Here is an 18,739-nt window from a genome sequence, read left to right as displayed (position 1 = left end):
CCCAATTGCCGCCCCCCCAAAAAAAACAATGCTGACTTTTCAGCTGGCCTTGGCCGATAGCATCCATGCCCCTGAAAATAATGCGTCGTCTTCGAAGGGCTCAAGAACTATGGGTAGCCGCATCTGCCGTTCTGCCGTCTCCAAAGAACACGCATCAGCCAGTCCCCGACGCGCTGAGGATCACCCGGGGGTGCGAAGAAGGAGGACCTGCCAGGGGAGACCCACTGGCGCAACCAAGCGCGCTTCGTGGTTGGCTATTTCAGCTGGGTCCTCAGAGCTGGGCGGGGCGGAGGTGAGCGAGCCGGGCTGGCAGCGACACGATCGGAGGCGGCGTATTACGCGCCAGCGCCACTTCTGCTGCTGTTGTTGCGGGTCCTTGGAGTCTAGTGGTGCTTGAATGAATGGACTGTCGCACGTATCTTTCCTCCCTCGCATCGTTCCAGTTTCGAAAGAGGCGGCGGCGGTGCTGCTAGAGCAAGGCGGTTGGGGAACCCGTGAAGGCCAGGCGGTCTCAGATTGCGCCAGAGACTTTAGCAAGTAAGACATCCAGCCATGAGCCGCATGTGTGGGATTTAAAGCCTGTTTTTTTTGTCACCGCTCCCCATTGCTCCCATTGAAAGAGCATGCTCTGCGCTCAGCCCGGCTTTCTCCAGGTAAGACACGACGAGAGTTGTCCCGCTTTGTTGGTTGGTCCTTCCCAGTGGTAAAAGTGCTGTTACTTTCAGTCGCCTTGGCTCACCTTGGCAAGCATCCTTCCATTCCTGCTCTTAGGAATGGAACCGCTCCTTCTACCTGGCTCACAGTATAGTAAAATGTTCCTGCTGTCTTTCTCTCCCTCCCTCCCTCCCTCCCCGAAAGCTGGAAAGGGTGTTATTGTGGCTTTGGGTTCCTACTCTGCAGCATTTTCCTCGTCGATTCGTGCCAGGCTCTTGTGTTGTTGCGGGATTGGATTCGGACATGTTCAGGGAGTTACCAAATGCATCCTAATAGAAAGCCGCGTTGGGAGGAGAGAAAGGTCGGGGCAGATTTTCTATATTAACGCCTATTTCAAGAAAGAACCAAAATGAGACATCTCTTTTGTGGCTTATCACACAAAGGATGGTAGTAATAGGCTAGGAACTAGCATGTCATAAAACATCCTGTAAAGCTTTATTAATTGATTTGTTTCTTTATTTAAAGGGAAGGAGAATGTGGATGAGTGTGAAATGACAGCAAATCTGTCATTTTTGTTTTTGTTTTTATTCACCTGCTGGCATCTGATTGAAAATGCCAGAGAGTGGGAGGAAGATAGCAGGAGGATTCTGTTTATGTATGTACAATACAGCATTTATTTTTTGAGTTTCTCCAAACTATGCCACCCCTTATTTTCCTTGTTCTAAAGGGAATATGCATATGCAAGAACACCTTTATGTTGTTGCAAGATTGGAGAAAGGAGCTGGGCCCTTTTGGAATTCAATTGTTCAATTTCAATTCCAACTATTAATAGAATAATAAGAAAACATGAGAAACCCCTTATTAGTCGTACATCACATAAACCTGACAATGTTGATACATTCTGGTTATCAGATGTCCGTAGGTTTGATATGTTTTTTAATAGCCTTTGACTGGATGTCATTGCAGCAAATTCTTACATATGAGTTTTTGCTTATCTCCTCCTCACCCCCATCTTGTTTCATGATGATGAGTGGTATTTCATTGACTTAGTTAAGTATTTCTGGTTTGTTTTCATATGTAATTTAAAATTAAGATCAATGGTGCAATCATGAATAATGCAGATTTTTAATTTTTTGTTTTAAAATTTTTTTCTTTGCTGCCAATAGACATAGAAGTAGAAAGGTAGAGCTCACTGGATTTCACTAGTATATGTTCTTCAAATGAAAATGAACATTGTTTGGCCTGGTTTGTCCTGTTTACGTTCATTATTTTTAGAACTGCAGTGACACCCCTATTATGCTGCACACAGCAGAAGAGGAGAGTTGTTTTACAGCAGCCAGTCAGGCTGGGAAGAACTCATTTTACTAATTTGTTTGCATTTTTAATTTACCATTTGATTCAGTGGGGTGCATCCCTGGATTGCATAGAGCAGTATTTAAGGGATAGAGAAACTGCTGCTTGGACAATGTAACGTAGCAGGTGGTCAGCTGTTCCCTTGTAAAGCCAGGAACATATGAGGATTTTAGGTACTACAATAACTCATTTTAGCTGGGGGATTCATTTGAAAATTTAGATTTTCCACCAAGAAGGGATTATAATTTTCCTACTGTGTGCCTATCTTTTGTGAAGCAATGAAGTATACTATAGTATAGTGTGTTGAATGGAGTGTATGCTTCTAAAATATACAATTGTTTTAAATAGTATGGTGCTATTTTTATTACTAATATGAGCGACATCTTATTCAGTTATGATGCATTTTAAATAAAATCCTGCCAGTACTTTGAAAAGACATTAGAAAGCAGACTCAGCTGATTAAAAGTATATTTTATCGCTTTGCTTTTATTTTTTATATTCTATTTTTATAATTGAGTATTGTGAGTGAGAATGTTTATTTTGTTATAAAGATAATTGTTGCAGACTGATTCAATTAGACATTGAAATTTAGCCAATGAAATCCTATATTTTCTAACTTTATGTAAAAATATTATTTTGTGGTTATTTAGTATAGAGAACCATAGAGATGGCCTTGGAGAAACTATACAACTTCAGTTAGAATGGCAGTATTTTATTCCAGACAGGAAGAAGAAACCATTAGAAGAAACTCAAACTAGTTCCACCTTCATTGTCTAGAGTATCACAGGGAAAATGCACTCAGGCTTTCAAGATTCTGTTACAGTAGCCTTTATCAGTAAAACAAAATTCCAGTCAAATTTATGGAATATGTTTCCTGACCTGGCCTATCCTAAAAGATTGAAATCTAGTTTCTAGCTAGAAATGTTCAAATGTAATACAAAAGGGAATGCATTCTTTTTTGAATGAGTACCGTGTTTCTGCAAAAAGACGACCCATCTTGAAAAGAAACGTTTTTGAGCGCATGCGATCAAATTAAGCCCCACCCACAAAATTAGCCCTAATTAAGACCCCGCCCACCCCTGGGTACAGGGGGTGGGATGAAAAACAGTGGTAAAAAATAAGCTAGGGTGTGGATGGGTGTGGAGCTGCCCTACTTACCAGGCCTCGCACACCCCAACACCTGCTTTGCCTTCTTCTGCGGCTGCTTCTTCTGCGGCCGCTTGACGCCACTCGCATGCATTGCCCTGGCCCGCGTTTTGCCTTCAGATGCTTGCCGGAAGGCATCTGCATCTGATAACAGAGCTCTGGATTGATTTGGACCTCTATTATCAGCTGCAGAGGGCTTTCTGTTATCAGCTGCAGATACCTTCTGGCAGATATCTGAAGGCGAAACGGAGGCCAGGGCAATGCATGCAAATGGTGGCAAGCGGCCACAGAAGAAGTGGGCCAGCAGCGGGCTCCTGCTGGGCGGGGCTGCCAGTGCCACCACCATGAGGTGAGTCAATAATTAGAACCCTCCAAAAAGAAGGCCTAGCTGTTTTTTCTGGGGTCAAAAGAAAATAAGACCTGGCCTTCTTTTTGGAGAAACATGTTAGTTATAATTAATTCCTATTAATGATGTGTAATTCTAAATACTGAAGTCATTTAGATATATGCATTTTCTTTACCTCATGAGTTTGCTATGGATTTCTAAGCAGCTGATAAATAATGTCTTTAATTCCATTTACAAGAGTTATGCCCATCATAGTCATATGCCATGACAATCATAAAATTGCAAACTTTTTGTGGAGGTCATTAAGTGAATGCAGTGATCATAAAGCGACTGCCACAAACATTAAGTGAATGCCATGGTCATTAAACAAACTAATGGTTTGCTATGGATGCTGTTTTGCTGAAATTTGGATATAAATGCTGGTTTTCTGCAAAATCATTATAAAATGTGTTCATGTGACTGTGGGATACTGCAGGCAGACATAAATGTGGCCTTGGTGCTGAGCACCCAAAGTTCAGTCACGTGATTGCAGATGTCACCCGACCATCAGAACTTTGAATCCAGGTCTTAAGTAGCCCTAAGGTAGGTTTGTTCTAACTTGGAAGGGTTGCTAAGTAATTGGTCATAAGTCAGGAACTATCTGTATATGCATGGATGACTTTCAACAACAGTTCAACCACAAAACAGTAAGTCTATCCTATAAGACAAAAATTCCCTGGCTTCCAACAAACTATTCACAGGCTCACATCTCATTTTAGTCAGACCAAAGAGAGGCTGTCCCACAAATAGCCTTACCCTATGCACCTTGAATTATACCCGTAAAAAAACTGAAGCCCGTGCAGCTCACACAACAGAAGTATAATAGTCATTAAGCAAAGGGTCCCCAACAATGCAGACACTTTTCCATTCTGGATCACAATATAACTTCCAAAGGATCTTCAAGGATAGTCTGATGTAGAGCATATTGCAATAGTCCAACTGAGAAGTTCCTGTGAATCAGTCTTCCCTATTCAGGAAAAGATGCCATTGAGATAAAATAGGAATTTGTGGAAAGGCCCTCTGGCTATGGCTTCCAACTGTCTTCTAACAGGATCTTGGAATCCAGGAGGACCTCCATATTGTGGACCAGTTTTACTTGTGCTTTTGCTTTGTCTTAGACACCAGAATACGTCATAAATGATGCTAGGGCTCCTGCATTTCTTCATTCCAAAATACATCCTTTGTTAAAAATGAACTGCAGGTCAGAAGTTTTAAAGTAGCAAATAATGCACCCTGGTTACTGCATTATGTTCAATCTATTGACTGAACCAGTCTTGCTTTTTTTATTGCATGATAACATGCAACCTTCCAAATGTCAAATGCCTCCATCTATTCACCTTCTCAAATACTGGCTTAAGTTGAGGAAACTTGGAATCCATCAACAACTGAAGATCAGTGTTCCCCAATCAGATGAGTTGGATTTATATCTGTCATTTACCATTGCTAGGATTTATTGTATTATGTGAATTGAAATCCAGCACACAAGAAAGGCAAATATTTCAGAAAGACTTCCTATACCATGAATATAATAATGTTTATATGACTGATCTGTGAAAGGAGATGCTTAAAAAAGCTCTAGCAGTCAATCATTGATTATGTATTATCAAATTGTTTTCAACTCCTGGTGATTTGATCTTCTTCATGGCAATCTATTCTAACCTGTTCTGTCAAGTCTCCCAACAGTGCACTCAGTGCCACTATAACCAAGTCCATCGACCTTTGCTACTAGTCATCTTCTTCCCTTTCCTTCTACTTTTCCCAGCATGATGGTCTTTTCCAGAGCATCATATAATATAGATATCACTAAGATGCCCATGCAAATTGTAGGAATGTCTGATGTTTATTGGCTGCTATTCCCTAATTAGAATAAAGAGAACATTTTTTCTCAGTTCTGTTATTAGAAAATGGACTCTAAAACAGGGATTTTGAATTTGTTTTCAGGCTGTGGAATTTGATAGCTAAAAAAATATATCCCCAAATCCAAACAAAGCTCTAGTGCAGTGTTTCCCAAACTTGACCCTTTGAAGATGTATGGACTTCAACTCCCAGAATTCCTCAACCAGGCATACTGATTGGGGAATTCTGGGAATTGAAGTCCATGCATCTTAAAATAGCCAAGTTTGGGAAACACTGCTCTAGTGATTAAAAAATTGGCTACATTCACCTGAATTTTTTCCCCTTAGTCTCTCCTATTATTCCCCCAAGATAATCTGTTTTCTTTCCTCCTGCCAATATCATCTAAATAGTTAGTTGATAGAGAGATTTGTTTATACAAAGACATCAGGAACATTATAATGTGTTTCCCTGAAAATAAGACATGTCTGGATAATGAGCCCAATCGGGCTTTTCAGCGCATGCAATAATATAAATCCCACCATCAACTACTTACACGCATGTACAGCCGGTCCTGCCATTTCCTCTGGTTGCTTGCCGCGCAACCAAAATGAGTTGAGGCAAGGCCGGAGAGGGGGAAGGGGGGACATGCCCTCCCCTCCCTGTTCTTTACACCGACCGAGCAGCTGAACATGTCCCACCCCACCCTAATGGCAACAGCAGCTTGGCTTCTTCCCTTCCCCGCCGTCTCTTTATCAAGAGGGGTGGCAGGTGGAGTGGGGGAGAAGCAAGACATGTGGAGTGAGATGTGGCTCCCCTTGCCGTCTCTTCTCCCCCCCTCGCCAGGCATGACAGGGCTCCTGCCCCTTGCTTAGCCACCTGCCCCCTTTAGGGATGCAATTTGGGGATGGCAGGTGGGGCGGGCGAGAAGTGGGATGCAGGTCTTACCTTTCAAGCTCCGTTGCTTTCCTTGCCGTTGTGTCCATGGAAACATGCTGTAAAAGAAAGCCTTGTCGCAAGTTCAATCAAACTTCTCGAATTCACAAGAAGGTTTTCTTTTACAGAGTGTTTCCCTGGATACAATGGCAAGGAACACAATGGAGCTGGAAAGCTAAGATGTGCGTCCCGCTTCTCACCTATCTTACCTGCCACCCCCAAATTGCATCCCTAAAGGGGGCGGGTGGCTAAGTGAGGGGCAGAAGCCCTGTCATGCCCAGCAAGGAGGGGAAAGAGAGATGGCAAGGGGAGCTATGTCTCGCTCCACACATCTCGCCCCCACCCCACCTTCCACCCCTCTCGATAAAGAGATGACGGGGAAAGGAAGCAGCTGCTGCCATTGGGGTGGGCCGTGTTGGGCCATGAGATGCGTGTCTTACCTTTCAAGCTCCATTGCTTTCCTTGCCATTGTGTCCATTTGATTTAAATCGAGTTGATTTAAATCACAATTTAAATCATGATTTAAATCACTAGTAAAAAGGCTTGATTTAAATCAACTCGATTTAAATCATAATTTTTAAAGAGCAACTGTCATCTCTGCTACTCCTTTGACCCACTGTTGACTCACCGATAGTCCCAGTGTTGCAGAATATACAGCCTCATGCTACATAACTAAGCTCCATTTCATGCTGAATAAACTAAATTATTTATGTATCTTAAATAAAAAACTATCTTACGATAGATTTTTACCCCAAAAGTTTTTTATTAAAATAAATTTGATAAAAATAAAAAAAAATCTGATTTTTTTGATTTTTTTAAAAAAATCATTGATTTTTATCCACCCTGGTTTTGACTCATTTATTCTATTAAAGCAGATCCTCAAATCAAATAAGTCCCTACTTTGAATTATCAAATCATCATCAAGATTAATCTTTAATTTGTAATTCCATATAAGGAAAATCCTATGGATGGGAGTTAGTGTCATGATGACCAGGACCTTGGCTGATCTTAGTTGCCAATGGATCAGCTTAGTAACTTATTAAACTCTGTGCTTATCAGAGCTTTTTTAGAGTAATAATGCTAGCTTTGCTTTATTTTTTCAGATCTCAAGTTCTTGAATGTTGTCAGCTACCAGCCTTAACTGTTTTATGCTAATTTGTGGTTAAAGTTATAAGGGTCACTTCAATCTCCAATATTCTCAAGATGGATACACCCCTGCCCTTACCCTTGAATTCTAAACAATTGGTGAAGTACTAGGTCTCTTTGATTATAATCAAATAGGTAGAAGCTAATATATACAGACAGTGGGAATGTAGCTGCTCTGCCAGCCGGTAATACCAAACAATCAATGTACATTTCTGCATTCTTTTGTTAATGAAATAAATATATATCTTCTCAACTGAGACATGAATTTTGCTCATATACAAAGATAAATTACCCCATTTCTCCTTTGTTGGTGGTAAAAATTTTAACTTAAAAAAAACCACATTATTATTCACATCCAGAGGATGTGGAATGTGAAGAAAACTTTTTGAAATAATTTTACTGGGAGTACCATTAAAGTATCTCAATTTCTTCAAATATGTATTACAGTGAGATAAAGGTCAAGAGACTATTAATTTACATTGGAATATAAAATAACTTCTTTGCTAATAATATACATTTGCATTCCTGTTGAAACAATGTAAAACAACTTCTTGAGGCAATCATTTCATAATGAGTTTTACTTTTAAAACAATGCAAGAATTACAAAACTCAATGCCTCATGTTTCAAAGTAAAACACTCTGATGGCAGGAGCCATTTCCCCTTATACCATGTCATCACATTGTCGTCACATGACGTATCATGACTCCCCGCTTCACTAAAATGGGGTGGGCTTGGCCAGCACATGACGCATGCAGCTCGTGCGCCATGAGTTTGACACCCCTGCCTTATACTGTTTGTGGATCCCTGAATTCTTTTGTTAAATGAAATGAATATATATTCCCTCAACTGAGACATCAATTTTGGTCACATACAAAAACAAATTACCAACTCCTCCTTTGCTGGTGTAGCAAGTAAAGACAATGACGTTGATGAAGAAGTGCAGGAGCTGTTGCTTAGGCAAAAGAGAGAAAATCATTTTTTAAGTCTAGAGTGCCCAAATAACATTTCAGAAGTGATTCAGGCATATGCCTCCCTAATTTATTGAATGATAAGATGGGGGCCGGGGTGCAGTACATTCAGGCTAGCATGATTTGTTTATTGTAGCCAATTTGAAGCAATTTTAACCTTCCGGTGGAGTTGATTTCCTGATTTGCCTTACCTGGTGGATTGATAGCTGGAGATACAAATTTGTTTGCTTGAAAGCAAAGAGGAGGATTTGGATAAGGATTGAAGCAAAAATTCATTGAAGATTGTGAAGTGGTGCTGGAAAAAGCCCAGAACTACCTTTATTTCGCGCATCCTCTGATTATAGTTTGGAATCTTCAGAATCTGGAGAACTCCAAATAATTGAAACAGAGGAACTTTTGCTATACAAACATTTGTATTATAGCAGAAATAGATAGTATGTCTAGTTGGGAATTTCTATTATGTTATTGATTTCTGTTTTTTCAGCAATTCTTAGACTTGCTGCTTATAGCTGTATAAGTTATGAAACTGAATGATTAACTTCAATTTATCTATACAAATAATCTTTGTATAGAAACCACAATTAGAACAAATAACTCAGTTAAGTGAAACAGTTGCTAAATTAAACTATCATCCTGCAAAGTAATTCAGCTAGATTACTGTCAGCAGGTTAAAACTCTTGACATAATTGAATCCTGCCAGGGATAAGAAAATCTGTCTGTTCTTGGAAGTGCTAGACTTGCCAACCAGCTGTGTCCATGCTTACAGTTTTCCAGTGATCAGAACAACAAAACTTCCCACTTCAGGATGGGAATTTGATGGTCATTCTTCCTTGTCATGCCCACCTGATGTCCTAGAAAAGTAAGTGAAAAGTAAGATTTTAAAAAATATTTTGAATTCAGAGGTGATAGATTTAAATATAGAGAGACTTTTTTTTTGTTCCAGTATTTTTTTTCTAAATTGTAGCTGTTTACTGGATAAATTAGAAGCTCTGTCCTTATTCTCAAGGAGGAAGATATCTCAAGCTTTCTTGTGGTAAAATCCTTGGAAATACTCAACTGAAATTCTTACAGTTCATGTCCCCTACCTCTCCCTTCTGCTGCTATTATTTTTACCTTGTTCTGTCAGAAAGTGAAGCACCATCAGACATTTCTTCATTATAATGACTCAAACAGTAGATTCATGAAAGCCTATCAAATAATACAGTTTAAATTCATATAAACTAAAAGTCCATTGGAGAAAATGCATGTCTGCAAAATACAAAAGCACTATCTAGGAAACTTAGTTATAGTTATAGATATTTTAGTGAGTGCATTTTTCTAGTGTTAAGTGTTCTAGACTTTTTTGTAGTTTAGCTACAGTTGATAAGACTTTACAACTTGAAAAGTTCTACGACGAGAAGATTTTTTAAAAAAAATAAATATGCCCTACATCCTGCATTTGATAGCTAATAGTTTGCATTAAAGCAGGTAGCTCTAGGCAAATGAATCTTATCATTATAGACAGAAATTTTAGTTCAGAGTAAAAGTGTAATTTGCTCCGGTTGATCATGAACTGAAGTGGCCCGTTTTGGAGAGATTTAGACCAGTGGTAAAATTCAAAAATTTCTCTACAGGTTCTGTGGGCGTGGCTTGGTTGTCATGTGACTGGGTGGGTGTGGCTTGGTCATATGACTGGGTGGGCATGGCTTGGTGGTCATGTGACCGGGAAAACCAACTATCACACTTTATAACAAAAATAACGCAAAAGCTATACAACTGACACACACAATGCAAAAGCAGCTGGACTTCACACAAAATGAACCTCATATTTTTTTACTACAACAAGCAGGAACCTCACATTTTTTTTCTATCGGTTTGGGCAAACCAGTAGCATTTTCACTACCGGTTCAGGCGAGCCACCCCAAACTGGTAGCATTTCACCCCTGCTAAAGCTAGTTGAGCTTCTCTCAGAGCTTTGAAATAATTTCAATATTTTAAAGAATTGAAAGAATGCAGACAGCTTGCTTTGTTTTTGCATAAATTATCCTAAAAAAATGTAAATACTCAGAATGGTGAAAGGCCAAAAATAGATTAAGCTCTTGGTTCTAACCAATTTTGAAATAACAAACCAGAGTATTATTTGGATGGACAGTGAAAAAATATGTCAAAACTGTGTTACTCTTTTCTATTGCTCTGTTTTGGTTCACTGGCTTAAGCCTTTTAGTTCACTGGCTTTTATGCTAAAATATATAAATTTCTTAAGATCTTATTTTAAGAAGTCAATGTTTCTTTGTCATTCACATTTTTCTGTATTTTTCTGTATTTGTAGGAAAAAGGAAAGGAACTGTTTTTTAAGTGCATGAAATAAAGCAGAGTCCATATACTATTTTTATATTACTATGGGAATTTTAAAAAAAAATCCTATTAATTTTGCAGTTAAAGCTGAATGCTTCTGTTCAGAAAGAGCAAAGCCTTTATTGTAAAATAATCTTACTGGTATTACCAAGCTTGATCAAAGGGATCAAGTTTAGTAACAAAATATTATTCTTGCTCTTTGACCACATTCTGGAAAATTATGTCATACTTGGAAATAGTGGATTTAGGCAATGACTTGTTTGATCTTCTGTTTTCCTTTTTCCCCTTTGAATGTGAATTCTAATATTCAGCTTGTCTGGTAGTGATTATAACAGCATTTCAAATTGCTTTCTGATACACAGAGATTAAGTTAGAATAGAATAGAATAGAATTTTTTATTGGCCAAGTGTGATTGGACACACAAGGAATTTGTCTTGGTGCATATGCTCTCAGTGTACATAAAAGAAAAGATACATTCATCAAGAATCATAAGGTACAACACTTAATGATAGTCATAGGGTACAAATAAGCAATCAGGAAACAATATCAATATAAATTGTAAGGATACAAGCAACAAAATTACAGTCATACAGTCATAAGTGGAAGGAGATGGGTGGTGGGAACGATGAGAAAATTAATAGTAGTGCAGACTTAGTAAATAGTTTGACAGTGTTGAGTGAATTATTTGTTTAGCAGAGTGATGGCATTCAGGAAAAAACTGTTCTTGTGTCTACTTGTTCTGGTGTGCAGTGCTCTATAGCATTTTGAGGGTAGGAGTTGAAACAGTTTATGTCCAGGATGTGAGGGGTCTGTAAATATGTTCACAGCCCTCTTTTTGACTCGTGCAGTATACAGGTCCTCAATGGAAGGCAGGTTGGTAGCAATTGTTTTTCCTGCAGTTCTAATTATCCTCTGAAGTCTGTGTCTGTCTTATTGGATTGCAGAACCAAACCAGACAGTTATAGAGGTGCAAATGACAGACTCAATAGTTCCTTTGTAGAACTGTATCAGCAGCTCCTTGGGCAGTTTGAGCTTTCTGAGCTGGCGCAGAAAGAATATTCTTTGTTGTGCTTTTTTTGATGATGTTTTTGATGTTAGCTGTCCATTTTAGATCTTGCGATATGCATGGTAGAAGTTCTCCTTATTACTGTAATATAGCTGAACAGATACATTTATATCTCATAGAACCATGATGGCGAACCTATGGCATGCCCATAGGTGCCCATAGGTGCCCATATCAGTGGGCACACGAGTGTTGCTCTAGCTCAGCTCCAGCGCGCAGGCCAGCTGATTTTCAGGCCTTCCGGGCCCACAGGAAGTCAGGACACAGGCTGTTTCCGGCCTCTGGAGGGCCTCCTGGGGGTGGGGGTGGCTGTTTTCACCCTCCTAGGCTCGAAGAAAGCCTCTGGAGCCTGGGGAGGGCGAAAAATGGGTTTTCCGGTCCCACCATGCCATCGCCTGCCAAAAGTGGGGGTCGCATGTGGGGGTGTGTGTGTCACGTGCACATGAGCAGGGGGGAGCATTGAATTATGGGTGTGGGCACACGACAGGGGCCCGCGTGCACGTGATCCCCCCATGTTCCCCACGCTTTTGGTACGCGATGGCAAAAAGGTTAGCCATTACTGTCATAGAATATGGTACAATGAATCATCTCAGACTCATTTATGACTTTGCAAGTTCCTATGTTATCTTTCCAAATCAAGATTAAGCTTTTGGCAGGGTTGTATTTTGTGCATTAGAAGGAAAATTATATTTCCTTCTAATCCTATCCCATCTTGACAGAATGAACAGAGATTTTCTAATACCTACACAAAAGAAAGTATTTTGCAACTCTCAAATATATTCTTGTCACCATCTACAAATGACTGTGGCATAGAATGAAAAATGGGAAATTTGAGTGCATGTAAAATTTTGAATAAATGAATTCAGTTGTCTAAAATATGCCCATTTCTATATTTTGCTATTACGCTAAGGAATGAAAAAGAAGTTTTGTTTCTCTAATGCCCATATCCTGTGCCACAAATATGGAAGAATTGGTAGGAAAAAAAAGAAACAAAAATTAAACATGCAATTTTACCTTATATTAAAACCTGGAGGAAAGGTAGTTTTAAACAAGAAACCGATGAAACAGCAGGAGACCTGAACTGGAGAATTACCTTGGCTGAATTTATAATTAGGGTTGACTAGCTGAAAAATTATTCTTTACTCCACCCCATCCCTATTAAGAAATAGTTGGATTATTTCTGAGTACAATTATAAATCCTAATTGGATCTGTTACACTTCCAATTAAACCACTGGAGGCAAAAAAAGAAATCTCATCCTTCAATTGTCCTGTGATTGCCCTCCACAGCATCCTTTGAGTCTCATGCTCTGTTTTTTCTAAGGTAATAGCAGTACATGTTTTCTTTCCTTCCACTCTGTGGTTACTGTGGTAGGTAGCAAACTTCTGTCCATTTTTGATAAGTGGATGAATTCTACAGTGATTACATCAGTGATAGATAAAAATATCTATCTAATTATCTATTACCTATTATCTATTAGATAATCCTCACTTGATGACCATAATCGGGCCTGGAATTTTGATTGTAAGTCAGTAATGACAGGCTGCAAAGGAAAGTGGAGTTCTCTCATTCCTATTTGAAAGAAATAGACTCCTTTCAGCTCTTCTTTTGTTTTGAAGAGAATATTGGAGATTTTAATTTTAATCTGTGGGGCCTTTCTACCTGAAATTGTGGGGAGATCTACTATGATGCTGTTTAGGAGCCACATGAGGACTGGATCACTTTCCTGAGGGCTGCAATTCTAGTCTTCCTGATGGAAAATTCTGTATATAGAAATAAAAAAGAGCAGCACAATATGCCATACATTTAGAAAAACCAAAAAAAAGGGGGGGGGATTCTCCACTGTGAAGCTATAATGGCACCACATTGTTCTGTTCCAGACCACACATGCACATGAAGAATTTAAGAACTTTACTTAAACACAAGTCCTTTGTTAGATGTTTTTGTGCCAGCCATGTCAGTTTCTTAAAAGGCCACCAGATGGGAGCAAAGAGGCACCTTTGATTCCACTGGTGGGTCAGGGGGCTCTGGCCCTTGCAGCCCCATTGGGGAGAGTTAATGGTCCTCCGGCCCCCTCACACCCATTGGTAAGGGAGGGTCAGGGGCCCTCATAAGAACCCCTTCGCAGGGGCTGTCCTCTGGCTTTTTGTTCTAGTTCCCTTCAGGATTAATCCATGGGCTCAATCCAGGCATGGATGTCTCCATGCCAGAGAACTTATTTTCTCTGCTTTATCCTTAAATAAAGCTTCAACTAATTGCATCCCTGCGTGCTGCCTCTTTCTTGGAAGTGCCTCAACAAACCATCGACCTTCTGAGGGCTCTCACAAAATCCTCTTTGCAATAAACTTGCTTGCACACAGTTATCCCACAGTCCCAATAAAGCAAAGTCAAATCCAGCACAAAGTCAACAAACCTAATACAAAATACAAAGTCCAAAGGCATGCAATCCAGATCCAAGGTACAAGTCCAGAATCCCTTCACAAATTCAGAGTGCAAGCACAGGATCAAGAAGCATGATCCTGGAATCCATGAAGCTAGAACACATACACAGCAGGAAATGGAATGATTGTTTCCAGAGTCATGCTTCTCCACCTGTTAGGTTAAGTAGGTGCATGCCGATGTAACTCATTAGGAGGAGTGCGGCTGCCTCCTCATAATATCCTTGCTAACCTCCATTGCTCCTTCCTCCGTTCAGCTCTGTGCATCCTGGATCTGTGGAGGAAGCAATTCCTCTTCATCCTCACTGACCTCCTGCAGCGGCGTTCCTTCTCCATCCTGTGCTGCTAACCTGGTCCCTGAACCTCCAGCTGCAACTGCACCTTTCTCTTTTCTTCTCCAGCCAAGCATTCATCTGGTTGCTCCTCTGGCAACCCTCCCAATGTTCCCAATCTTCATTCTTCCTCTGGCCCTTCCACTCCTGACTTGGGAAGTCAAGCATCTGGATCCTCCGCTCCTGGCCTGGACATCTTCCTGGTGCTCCTCCGCATTCCCCTCCAAAGTCCCAGGAACTGGCTTTTCCTCATCATCCAGTCTGTCATCTGGGAAAGTCAACACACACACACACACAGCCTACTAGTCTTGCCTTCAAGAATAACTGTAATCATATGTGTTATGTTTTAACAATTATGCAACCTGCTCACTCCCCTGCCACTGATCATATTACTAACCTTTCATATCAGTTATTTTCAAGCATCATATCTGTTTTTAGTCTTACACAAGGTCTGCTCTAGCTGGAATTACGTTCTGCTTGCCAGATTTTAACAAAACGACTCTGGAATTGGTGAGTATGGCCTAATTGTATTATAATGGTCTCTAAACTATCAATCTTTTTGCCTAATTATATACTGTTCTTGAAATGGTGGGAATCTTGGATTTGTTATATTATGATAATCTCTCACCTAAATGTATATTTTGGAGAGAGTTTTTTAAAATATTGTATAAATGGCATTCATGAAATTAGCGTTCATACATTTTCCTTTTTCTTAGCTTGATACGGACATAAGCAATAAGTTAAATATACCATTCTCAATTAATAAGGTTTTATTTTTCCTCCAGATCCTAAATTCTTACTAAGCTTCAGTATGTTATAGGCAGCTTTTATCTGTTCTTTAGATTGTCTGAGATACCTAAGCAGTTTTCTTTAGGGCTTAGCTGTACAATTATCAGCTGTGTAATTTTTTTCAAAATGAAATAGGATAGGATTTATAAAGTCTGGCTTGCCAGACTTAATTTAAGTTTATCTGATTAGAGACTTAAAGGCATCAACCACTAAACACGATGATTAAAAAAACTGAAATAAGTGTTCAGATATTGCAATATTGCTTTATAAATATTGGCTGCAACTGTCTAGGTTGGGGAGTTGTTTCATCATGGCATACTTTTTGTCACATATTCTTTTGTAAATGCTCATGTCTGGAATTGTAGACAAAAATTATTCCTTTGAAATCTTGAACTCAGTCTAAATATAGATGCATTGATACATCCTGAAAAGTCATAATGTGGTTTGCTTTGTTTTATCTTATTATGAATTCAAAATAACGATGACAGCAAATGTTGTTATTCTTGTAAAATGCAAGTATATGCTCAGACCATGTTTCTTCATTTTATAATTACTGTCTTTTTCTTATATTTCTCCTTTTTCCCCCCTCCTTCTAAACAAATTTGCTACCTTCTTTTTTTCTTTATCCCTCAAAAACTATAATGGAAGAAAAGATGAAACAGTTGTATCTGCTTTTTGATTAATAACTTGTCTAGAAACATCTTGAAATCATATTAAGTGCATGGTCCTCAGGTGAACTTTATCATTAAAGAGACTAGGATAAAGCTTCTGAGATGATCATTTTACCATTGTAGCAATTCATAAGATCAAGTCTTCCAGTGAGTTAGTTCCTATAGTTTAAATTCAGTCAGCAGTTCAAAAGTTAATTCCCCAGCTGATCTTTATCTGTAGCCTTGTAGTTCCTCAGTAGAATTTTGAACCCCAGCCAACATTCTTTTCATAACTCTATGAGGGAGTTTTTTTTTCCGCAAAAATGTGAAAAACATTTTTAAAATAAATACATATAAGTAAACTGTCTCAAATTTTCCATCCCAGTTTCTAACTCTGAGCCTTAGCCTGCTATGAGCAAAAAGAAGAACAATAAAGAATGGGAGTGATTCCTTAGTTATCTGGCGTGCTGCTTGGAAGAATCCAAGAGCGTGGGTAATATCCCTCAGCTTTCCTGATACTGAGTGTGTATAACTTTAAGATCTGTTGACTCCACCCCCGGGGCCTGGCTGAGGCTCAGTTCCTTTCACTCAGTGCAGCCTGAACAAGTGTTTTTTTGGAATCTCCTTCTTCTCCACGATCTCTTCCACCTTCCTCACACCTTAATTTCAATTATTTTTTTCCTACGCTTTTCTACTTTGCTACTGTGAATTTCTTGCTGCATTCTGTCACTCACCGATTGCGGGGCGGGGACGGCCTGCAGGCTTCAGCCTTCCGACGCCGCTCCTCGAATTCTCCTTGCCGCAGAGCTCTGCCTGTCATCGCTATCTCTGCGTGCTTGAGAAATTCAACTGCTGACGCCTCGCCGCAGAGCTCTACCTCCCATCGGCATCTCTGCGTGTCTGTGTAATTCAGCGGCCGGGAGGTGCGATCATTTTGCCGGCTTGCTGACTCTCCCGCCGCTGCCTTCTGCCTCGTCTGGACGTCGGGCGGCCTCCAAGTCCCTGCCTGGTTGCTCCGACGCACACTCGGTTGTACTTGGAGAGGCGTTTGGAGCGCTTGTGAGGATCGCAGTTTTATCAAGCGGAGAAGATCCAGCGATCTGACAGACGGTGCCTACGAGTTGAGAGGCCTTCAAGACTACAGTTTGGGGAGCGACCTTTTGGTGGCCATTTTGTTTCCCGCACGGCCGCCATTTTGAATCCAGCTGCCATTAACTGTATGTAGCCTCTGAGCCGTTTCCTTTCAAGTGCTCTGCGACAGACTTTTCTGAACGCTCTTCTGGGAAGGAGCCAAAGAAGACGTCTAAATGGTCATCTCGCTCGTCTAAGTCTGCCACCTCCAAGGACCACAAATCATCCTCGGCTGAGGATAAGGCCGCTAAGCGTCGCCATGATGCCCTAGAGCGTCAGTTTGAACAGGCGCAACGCAAGGCTCACGCTCCCACGCCGCAGGTCAGTCTCCCTGCAGCTGAGCTCGCATCTCCATCTCGCCTCAACTCAACTCATTGCCTCCTCTGGTCAATCCCCAGGGGCCTTCGACAGGAGTCGAACCTGCAACCCAGGTGCTCATCCACAGTCAGCAGGCCAACGTATCCGCTCTGCCTTCAACTTCGGCAACCGTTTCTCAGCCTCCTCCACCTCATCATGCGCCGGAGGCTATATTTACTCCTACTGCGACAGGCCTCCGTCCCCAGGAAGGCCCCCAGCCTACCTATTACGATATTCACGCTGTCCAGAATGATGACGGTGGGGTTTCCTCAAAGGGTACCACCTCAGGGTTTTCAACTCCAGGGGACTTCCCAAGTATACCAGCCTGAACCATCTAGACCGCCTGTTCACCGCCCCGAAGTCGATCCCGGTGACTATTCATTACATGAGTCGGTTCACAGTGACGAGTCTCAGTTTGACTATGATGAGGCAGGGGATATGGAGTTCTCGGATGACGAGAATGAGTTACCTGAGAAGCCTGCATTTACGGGCCTATTCCGGCCCTCTCTCTTCAAAGCCTTACTTCACAATGCCATTGCTACCACACAGTTGGCCTCTTCTAGAGAATGAGGGGCCCTCTAACCCTCCTGAAGCCCTTTTTGCTGTTCCGCAGCCCGACCAGGAGTTCATTCCCTGTCCACAGCTTTTTTCTGAAATCATCCAGCGGCCCTGGTCCCAGCCAGGAGCGCTCGCAGCACCCAATGGCATTGACAAGAAGCTGTTCTGCTCAGCGCCCAGTCTTCAGGATTTACTTGCGCTTCCATCAGTGGACGCTCCCATTGCTGCGTTGACGTCCTCCGCAGTCTTATCCAACGACATTGCGGACGGCTTGCGCTTCGGGGACAGAAAGGCCGAACTAGTGTTCCGCAAGGCCCATCAGATAGCAGCCTGGGCCATACACGCCGCCATGTCAGCGTCTTTCTTCAACCGGGCTTCACTGATCTGGCTCCGCCAGCTTCAGGAGCAGCTTCTGCCTGACGATCAGCACTTCGACCAGGACGTTAACAAATTGGTGGCGGCCACAAAATACTCTGCTGATGCGGCTCTCACAGCGGCCAAATTTGCAACGCGCTCACTGGCCTCCGCCGTTACTTCTCGCCGTCTCCTATGGCTCCGACATTGGTAGGCTGATGTAAAATCCAAATGGAAACTTGCCTCTGCCCCATATAAAGGATCGCGACTATTCGGGGAAGCGCTGAATCCTATTCTCATAGAGGATAAGGG

At 41.2% G+C, this 18,739-nt stretch overlaps 1 protein-coding gene across 9 annotated transcripts in view; it reads left to right on the top strand.

Moving 5' to 3' along the window:
- Positions 1-261: 261 nt before the first annotated feature.
- HECW1 (HECT, C2 and WW domain containing E3 ubiquitin protein ligase 1) overlaps positions 262-18,739 on the top strand; it is a 296,682-nt gene continuing 278,204 nt past the window's right edge. For 5 of the 9 annotated variants that reach the window (XM_087892405.1, XM_087892404.1, XM_087892401.1 and 2 more), the window contains exon 1: positions 262-653. In XM_087892405.1, the coding sequence (XP_087748531.1) occupies positions 624-653 (30 nt within the window). In that variant the 5' untranslated portion in view covers positions 262-623. Of the gene's footprint in view, positions 654-15,014; positions 15,099-18,739 lie in introns of those variants that run through there. The other 4 variants (XM_087892406.1, XM_087892403.1, XM_034416522.3 and 1 more) reach the window with 2 other exon arrangements.

The sequence above is a fragment of the Pantherophis guttatus genome, chromosome 4 (assembly GCF_059756535.1).
Source record: "Pantherophis guttatus breed Tessera chromosome 4, ASM5975653v1, whole genome shotgun sequence".
In the NCBI taxonomy this organism is placed as follows: domain Eukaryota; kingdom Metazoa; phylum Chordata; class Lepidosauria; order Squamata; family Colubridae; genus Pantherophis; species Pantherophis guttatus.
The sequence above is the reverse complement of the archived record's forward strand: the minus strand, read 5'-3'. Positions and strand labels throughout refer to the sequence as shown.